This window comes from Taeniopygia guttata, chromosome 6 (genome assembly GCF_048771995.1).
Source record: "Taeniopygia guttata chromosome 6, bTaeGut7.mat, whole genome shotgun sequence".
Taxonomy (NCBI): domain Eukaryota; kingdom Metazoa; phylum Chordata; class Aves; order Passeriformes; family Estrildidae; genus Taeniopygia; species Taeniopygia guttata.
The window spans coordinates 3,362,129-3,370,170 of record NC_133031.1 but is presented as its reverse complement, the minus strand read 5'-3'; the positions used below and the strand labels follow the sequence as shown (position 1 = coordinate 3,370,170).

General features: G+C 59.5%; 1 protein-coding gene across 1 annotated transcript; it reads right to left on the bottom strand.

Moving 5' to 3' along the window:
* Window positions 1-1,904: 1,904 nt before the first annotated feature.
* Window positions 1,905-3,355, bottom strand: DDIT4 (DNA damage inducible transcript 4). Its single transcript, XM_002195058.5, has 2 exons — window positions 3,172-3,355; window positions 1,905-2,980 (listed from the first exon to the last, which is right to left on the bottom strand). Exons 1-2 carry the CDS (start codon window positions 3,266-3,268, stop codon window positions 2,499-2,501), a joined length of 579 nt encoding a protein of 192 aa, XP_002195094.2. The 5' UTR covers window positions 3,269-3,355; the 3' UTR covers window positions 1,905-2,498.
* Window positions 3,356-8,042: the final 4,687 nt, after the last annotated feature.

The window sequence follows — 8,042 nt, the reverse complement described above, 5'->3', positions numbered from 1 at the left end:
TGCTGCATTTTGGGTCATTCCCAGCCCGGAGCAATGGGAGACACTCTTGAATTTCAGGGTGTGCTGGTCCCTGCCCACTCACCAAAGGTGTGAGTGGTTTGAGCTGCCCATTAGCTCGTTAGCCCAAGCTTTTAATTGGAGTGGCTGCCAAAGGCAGGGAGGCATCAAAGGCAGGCAGGTGCTCCAGGGACATCCTCCTCTGGCAGGTAGGGAGCCAAGGGGACCTCTCTTCCCCACATGATTGTTTTTGGTAGCAAAAACATGAGAGTTTAACGTTATGCTGGGATTTAAACTTTCATTTCCCTTATTGCTGCTGATGCCCCCAAAAATCTCCCTGTCCTCTGCTGGCACCTGGCATCTCTGGGCTGATGCTGGTGCTACAAATAGCCCGACTCTTCCCGGGTCCCAAAATATCCCTTTGCGTAACCCCCTGCCCTGGGAGACATTTCATCTAGCATTGCTGGAAGTTTCTGCACCTTCCAGGGAGCTGCCAAACTCCAGGAACCTTGAGACACCCCCAAATTTCTCATAGAAAAGCCATTTTTGTATAAATAAAAGCAAAGTTTCACCCTCATAGCTGGGGCTGTGACTGGGGCATTCCAAGGTTGCATGGTCCCACACGGAAGGTTTTGCTGGGCACCCCCAGGACAGAGGCTGTGCCGCCGCTCTGTGTTGGCTTTTGGGAATTTTGGTGGGGTTTTCTTTTTGTTTTCTTGGGCTGATAATTAAAAAAAAATCGATGCGGAGCCCATCGCCTTCCCTGAGAGTGACTGGTGAGGGGGATGAGCAGCACAGGCGCAGGGCCATCCCTTTAGGAGCTGGGTATTTAAAATCCCACGTATTTCTGGGGCTGTAAATCCCACTCCCAGAGCCGGGATGCCTCGGCAGGGCTGAGCTGCTGGTGGTGCTGCCGTCACCGTAAATCTGCTGCTGTGCCTGGGATCAGTGTGCTGCTTCCAGCCCGGGCTGGCCATGGAATTGGGCTTTGCAGTTCCCCTTCCACCCCTCTCAGTGTCTCCAGGGGTGGGTTGGTGCTGGATGATGCCCCTCACATGAGGGTGGGATGCTCTAGTATGTGATCATTTGAGAAATGCTCCAAACTCCAAAACTTTTGGGGAAATCCTAAAGGTGCATTTCCAGCTGTGTGAGCCTGGCATTGCTTGTTGCCTTGACTGCTCCAAAATTATATTTACGCCAGTGAGCAGTCTCTGCTCTCGGCACTCCAGTTATGGGTCATTCATGTCAAAAACAAGCTTTTAATGGTGAAAATTTTCATCAAAAAGTCACTGTTTGTCTGTCCACAGTGCTATTACAAAAAAGTAAAAAACAAAAATCAAGCAACCCAAGGCTGAGCCGGAATGAGCTCACATGTGAATGGAAATGGCTTTTCAGGCCAGTTTTATCCCCCCTACACCTTCCACGGGCTCCTCATTTGCCAAGCAGCTTAATTATCCTTGAGTGAAAGCCTCTTCCCCGAGGCCTCTAATTGCAGGTTTGGGTAATTGGCCTCAGTGTTGCAGAGTGCGTTTGGGGCTGGGCTCCCCCGGCAGGTGTGACCCTCCTCCTCCTCCTCCTCCTCTTCCTCCCCCTCAGTCCCAGTGCCAGCCCGTTCTCCTGGCTTTCTGCCCCATTTCCCTGCGTGGCTGCCCCGGGAGGAGCAGCATCCCTCGCTGGGTGTTTGGGGTGCTCCTCGCTGGGTATCAGCAGGTTTGGGGGCCTGACTCAGCCCCCCTGAGTCACAGCCCCGTGGCTCCCATTAGGAGTGGGTGCAGTGGGATTCCCCACCATTCCCAAAACATCCAAGTCCCACCAGCGAAAGGCTTCCCGAGGGTGCCAGCAGGGATTTCAAACCGGTGGTTGCATCATCCCTCCCCCAGCAGAGGTGACAACAGGGAGACGGCAGCTTATCAATCACAACAAGTTTTATTAGAAAAGTAAAAAACCACCCGACACGATTGCATAGGAATTTTCGCACTTGAACATCAAGTGTATGAGTGTAAACTGTAACCAACGAAGTGCCCCCAGCGTGTCAGGGCCGGGGGTCCTGCCCTCCGGCCCCTCTCCCACGGCCCTCGTGATCCAAGACACAATTCCAGCTGGGCCTTGCCTTTGATCCAGACCCCCTCGGCCGCCACTCACCGCCACGCTGCCCCTCCCCCTGAGACCCCATTGATTACAATCCTAGTTTACAAAAACCCCCCACGATTGATCAGCCATCAGGAGAGCAGCGCCCCTCCGGCAGCCCCGCTGCCGCCTCCGGGGGCGCGCTCGCCGGGATCACCCCACAATCAATCACCGCCGGCGAGAAGCGACCTCCGGCTGCTCCACGCCAAGGATGTCCCGGCACGGGCAGGCCCCACGGGGACTCGGCCTGCCCCAACTACTTCCACCTACAGCCCTACTCCAGCCTAACCTAAACTACAGCGGCTGCCAGGAGCCGCCACGCTCTGCCCGGCTCTTCCAAAGCACTTGGGAAGTGGCTCCTCCGGCCCAGCCCATCAGCACTCCTCGATGAGCAGCTGCTCGGAGCTGTACAGTTTCTTCTTCATCACCCTGAAGCCCGTGCTCAGCTTCAGCGGCGCGAAGGCCGGCCCCGAGGAGAAGAGTCCTTGGATCTTGGGCCAGAGGCGGGAGTCCAGCCGGAGCACCAGGATGAGCTGGAAGGTGGGCACCACAGCGGGGTCGGCGGCGATGTGCCCCACGTCGTGGCAGGCCTTGCCGTGCTCCACGCACAGGTCCAGGAGGGCCCCGCGCAGCCCGCAGGGCTCGCTGCACGCCAGGCGCAGCAGCTCCGCCCGCACCTGCGCCTGCAGCTGGGCCGGCATCAGGAGCCGCGAGCAGCGCCTGGCGCCCAGCGCCGCCCGGCCCAGCGTGGCCTGCACCACGTCCATCAGGCTGGCGCACAGCAGCTCGTCCTCGGGGTCGTGCAGCAGCTCCAGGTCCATGTCCGGCAGGGAGATCCCCTCGGCGTACTCGGCATCTGCGGAGAGGACAAAGGCAGGTCAGCGACGGGGGTGCCATGGGCGCGGGAGACACCGATCCCAGGGGTTCGGGGGATAACAGGGGTGTGCTGGTGGTTCTGCGGGTGCACACAGGGGCTTGGCACAGCACCACGACCCCTCCGCCCAGGGACCCTCATCAATCCTCCAGCCTTGAGGGCCCCGCACTCACCTCCCTCCGAGCCGGAGGCGCTGCCCAGAGACTCGCAGTCGGAGGTCTCCAGGCGGCCCCGCTCGCCGCCCGCCAGCCGCTCCCACAGCCCGGGCATGGCTCCGGAAAAGGCACAACCGGCACGGTCCCGACTCCGCCGCCGCTCTGCCCGCACCGCCGCGCCCCGCCCCTATATACCCGCGGCACGCTTGGCCACGCCCCCTCCGCGTCCGCCAATGGGAGCGCGGGGCACGTCCGCGGCGTCTCTCCTGCCCGGTGACAGCGGGGAGGCCACGCCCCCTCCTTGGCCACGCCCCCTGGCGGCCGGCGCGGCCCCGGGCGCTGCAAGCGGGGTCCGCGGTTGCGTCAGGGCGGCCCCGCACCCCCGGACACCCCCGCACCCCCGGACACCCCCGGGCCCCCGCACCCCCGGACACCCCCGCACCCCCGGGCCCGACAGCACCCCCGGGCCCGACAGCACCCCAGGGCCCGACAGCATCCCCACAGCCCCGCACCCCCGCATCCCCGCACCCCCGGGCCCGACAGCACCCCCGCACCCCCGCACCACCGGGCCCGGCAGCACCCCCGGACACCCCCGCAGCCCTGGGGCCAGCCCATCGCTCGGGCACAGGCGTCACGTTCCGACGGGGAGGGGGACACACGCCGTATCCCTGCGGTCCCCGAACCGTCCCTGGGCCGGGAAGCCAGTGCGGGTTCCCCTGTGGGTTACCGGGGTTTGATCCGCCTCGAATTCCAGGGGCTGGATACGGGTGCCCCGGCACGGGATGGCGCTGAGCCCTGCTGCCCCGCTCCAGGGACAGCCCCCACCCGTTCGCCGGCCTTGTCCCGCTTTCCTCAGGCAGGAAGGGATGGTGGAGCGAAACTTGTTGGAGATCAAGGGGTGCGGGGCAGGGCACGGCCAGGCTGGGATGGGCTGTGCTCCGTGCCAGGCTGCGGTAACCCCAGCTGCCGTCCCCGGTGGCTCCTAAACGGGGGCCGGGACACGCCGCGGGCCCTGCGTGCCGCTCCCCGCGTCCGTGCCCTTCGCAAAGCCGACCCCGAGCAGTGCAAGGAGCCCCGGCGGAGATAAAGGGCTGTTTGTCCTCCCGCCGCGCTGCCTGCGGCTTTATCGGAGGGGCTGAGCACACTCTGAAGCCACCCCAGGACCTATCTTGGCTCCTGTCCTTCCCGAGCCCAGAGGGATAAGAGCCCGCCGATAAACACGGTGCGGAGCACACGGGGCACGGGTCCCCCACCCACAGCCTCTGACCTGCCACCCAAAGGGTGCAGAAAGGGGTCTGGGCACCCCAGCAGCAGCTGCAGCTGCTTTTTAGGGGTCAGAACTTCAATCCATCTGCATTTTGGGCGTGGAAGTCCAGGCTGGGGGAGTGGGTAGCATCCCAGGGTGCAGAGGAGAGGTGTGGGGAGTTGGGAACAAGTCCTCCGGGCTTGTGCCTACAGCTTGCATAGATACTCCCTCGGTTTTTGGGACAAAAAATGAACAGTCCCCCAGCTGTTAAAAATACACTACGATATTTGCACACTCAGCGGGATGGTGCTTGGGATCCTGTTTTTCACAAAATGTATCTCATGGGTTATTTCTTCCCACAGCCACCAAGTCATTGGTACGAACATCGGCTGGGTGAGGCTGAAAATAGATGAGAATCTGCTGGTTTGGGGGGTCAAAACAGGGGGAAAGCAGCAAATAAACAAAAAAGAGGTAAAGGACCACAGGGAAGGCATCTTGCTAAAAATAAGCTGGAATTCTAGAGGCAAGCATAAATATTTTTCTTTCTTTGCCATAACATCTCCTGGTAGGCAGCAGAGCAAGCAGCTCTGGTGCAATGGCAAGTTTTAAAGGGAAATGTAATTTTTGATCCCTGCAATAAAATAATCCAGCTGGGAGGGGAGGGGAGGCAATGTGGGGCTGGCAGCTCCTTCTGCTTCCCAAAAGAAGCTGAGATCCAGGCCACTCCTCTGTAGCAGGGCCTCTAGGAATGGTTTTGGGCTGGAAAGCAAAGTTTTAGCTACAGTGTTGGCAATCCCTGCACTTCCCCTGCCCCGGTCCTGCTGCTGGCAGTAAACCCAGCGTGGTTTCTGTGGAGGAGCAGCGTGTCTTTCCCCCTGACCTGCTGTCCTTTCTGGGAGAGCAGAGATTGAGGCTTTCTGGACAGTCTGTTCCCAGCCAGCTGTGCCTGTCTGGGACGAGATTGACTCGATTGTTCTGATTTCCAGCCTGGCTTTGCAAAGGGTTAAGCAGGAGCCAGGGGAGCGGCTGGCATTGGGGAGGGTCCTTGGCTGGGCCCCTGCCCGAGATGTGCTGAGCTCAGCGCTTTTGCGGGCTGCAGGGGGAGGGGGCTGGGAAGAAGGAGGAGGAGGAAGAGGAGGAGGAGGAAGGGAGGAGATGTACTGAAGGGCTCAGTGTGTGCTCTGGCGCACGTCGGGTGCAAACTGTGCCCCTGTATGGTGGGGAGCAAATTCCTGCCCCATGGGCTATTGTTATGGAGGAGTCCCTGGCTTCATGTTTTTTCCCAGCAGCTCTGTAGCCCAAACAGTTGCTCTTAGGTAAATTTACACACTGTTTTGGCACATTGGGTTGGCACAAACACCGGTGGGATCCTCTGTGTCCAAGTAACAGAGGGTCTGAGGCCATGGTTTTTACTGTGCCCCCTAAGTGCCTGGTGGGGTGTGTGTCCTTCACACCAGGTCCCTGGTTGTGGCTGGGGTGACAGGCACAGGAGGGGTGACCCTGCATCTTCCAAGGCCGTGGCCAGCTCCGACAGGTGAGCTCTGGCTGTGTGGGACGCGGTGGCAGGTCCCGGCGTGCTGCTGGCCAGGCAGGTCTGTGCCACAGCCAAACCTTTGGGGCCCGTCTCTCGCCCCTGGGACAAGCAGCTGCAGGAGCCGGGCGGAGGAACAAGGAACATGCATCCAGGAGGGAGGTGGACAGGTTTTGGCAGCTGAGATGTGAGCGCTGGGTTGAGTGCTGGGTCGGCACCGTGTCGCTCGCAGGGTGTGGGCTGTGAAACTCATCTCGCCTTGGGTGCTTCTGGGGGCGCAGATGGCAGAGGGAGTTTCTGGGGGTGCTGCCCCACACTGCAGCATCCTCGATGTTGGGAGAGGCCCTCCTGGCGGGCGGCCTGCCCAGGCAGCAAGGCGAGCGCGTGCCTTGGCGCCATGGCCGGTGCTGGGGCCATGGCCAGCGGCGAGAGGAGCCGAGGAGGGGAGGTTGAGCGGGGCTTGTGCCGGTACATAACGTTCTGCTGCGAGCACCCACAGGAAAACCAACAGCAGCTCTGAACAAGGCTCTTTGTTCTGCTCTTTTTTTACTTTCCCTCCCCTCCCCGCATCAACTTTTTCTGGCAGCTGCTGGGCTCCCTCCCCCCTGTGCTCCGCGCCCAGCAGAACGGCCCCCGGGCTCCCGGGGCAAGGGGGATGTGGGGCTTCCACACCCCAAGGAGAAATATCCACTGCTGGCGCAGCCCCACTGATCTGCAAAGCAGGAAATAGGTTGGTTTGGGAATTTCCAGCTGCCAGGGAAAACCTGGGTTTGGAGGAGGGGGAGTGTGGAAGGCTTTTGCCCACACAGATCCCTCCAGTTCTCCCTGCCTTACATAAAGTGTTTACTGAGCGGGAGGAGGGAACGGCCAACAACATGTTTTTGCATTCGTAGTACTGTACAGGGTGAACTTTTCACTTCCTCTCAATGGCTCTCACACATGTGTCTATTTTGGTGCTGGGCACACATACAAACACACCATGTACAGCACGGAGCTAGGGACGTTCCCTGCTCCTGGTCTGTCCCAGCACAAGAAACTGCTGCAAAACAAGCAATGGGAGGAGGGCAAGGGGGATAAATCCGAGTCCCGCTGTGTCCTGGATCTGGATGGGAAAGTTCTGGGACTGCAGCCCCTGGGCAGAGCTGCAGGCACCGAGTCCCTGGCATCCCAGGAGGGCTGGCAAGGTAGAAAAGTTTCCCAAGTTGAGCAGTGAAAAGGAAAAGCTCTTTCTGTGCCTGATTGTGCTGGGTCAGTGAGCAGGGGGGAGCGGGTGTGAGTGACTGAGTTTGAGGAATCTACTGTTCCTGTTTTCAAACCCCACAATGATATGGAGTGAGGATTTTTAGCAGGTTTGGCCAAGGTAGATTTAGGTGGCTGGGGTAAGCAGGATTACAAATAGATGCCACCAAGCAAACAAGAAAGTGGAGAGCTGAAGCACTCCCTTCTTTCTCGAGCAAGCCCATCTGGGATGGAGTTTGGATCCCGCCTGCCGTCACGTTTGGAGCGCTCCTGGCCGCGGAGCCACGGACTGTGCAGGAGGCCCCCGCAGAGCGGGGCCTGGCAGCCCTCCAAGGCTGGGGAGGAGGTTTTCTGGGCTGGGGCCAGGGCCGGGGCAGCCAGCGTGGGACAGTCTCAGCTGAGCTGCAGCCCTATGTGGGAACACCCCTCCGTGAATTTCCACAGAGTCAGAATTGCAGCTTCACCTGCGGACCGGGCAGCGTGGGGCTCTGGATTGCCCAGAGCTGACTCTGGCACTGGGACTGATTTATTAACAGCAGCAAGCACAGACGGTGGCTGTATACTTTTCCCCTTCAGTTTTAGCTAATTGCTGGTCATCTAAAATGGGAATGGATCCCAGTTAATCTGTTTCAATGCAGATGTGACTAGGCTGAAATAGTGAGTGAAAAATACAATCACCTCGTAAGTAAGATGTTGAAAATGGAAAAATTAGGCATCTGGAGCAATAAATCAAATAATTGCTTGCATGCGGTGCTGCTCCTACCCCCTGCTGGCAGGCAGAGCCATGGGGCGAAGGCTCTCATCCATGGAAAATCAACATGTGGAAATGGTTACACCAGAACGTGGAAATCCAATTCCCTCCAAGAACAGAAG

What these genes read in the sequence shown, in the direction of transcription:
- DDIT4 (XM_002195058.5), bottom strand. Translation starts at nt 3,268, where the DNA reads ATGCCCGGGCTGTGGGAGCGGCTGGCGGGCGGCGAGCGGGGCCGCCTG. An exon ending in CGCCTCCGGCTCGGAGGGAG is followed by an intron (nt 2,981 to 3,171) that starts GTGAGTGCGGGG and finishes TCCTCTCCGCAG; the next exon opens with ATGCCGAGTACGCCGAGGGG.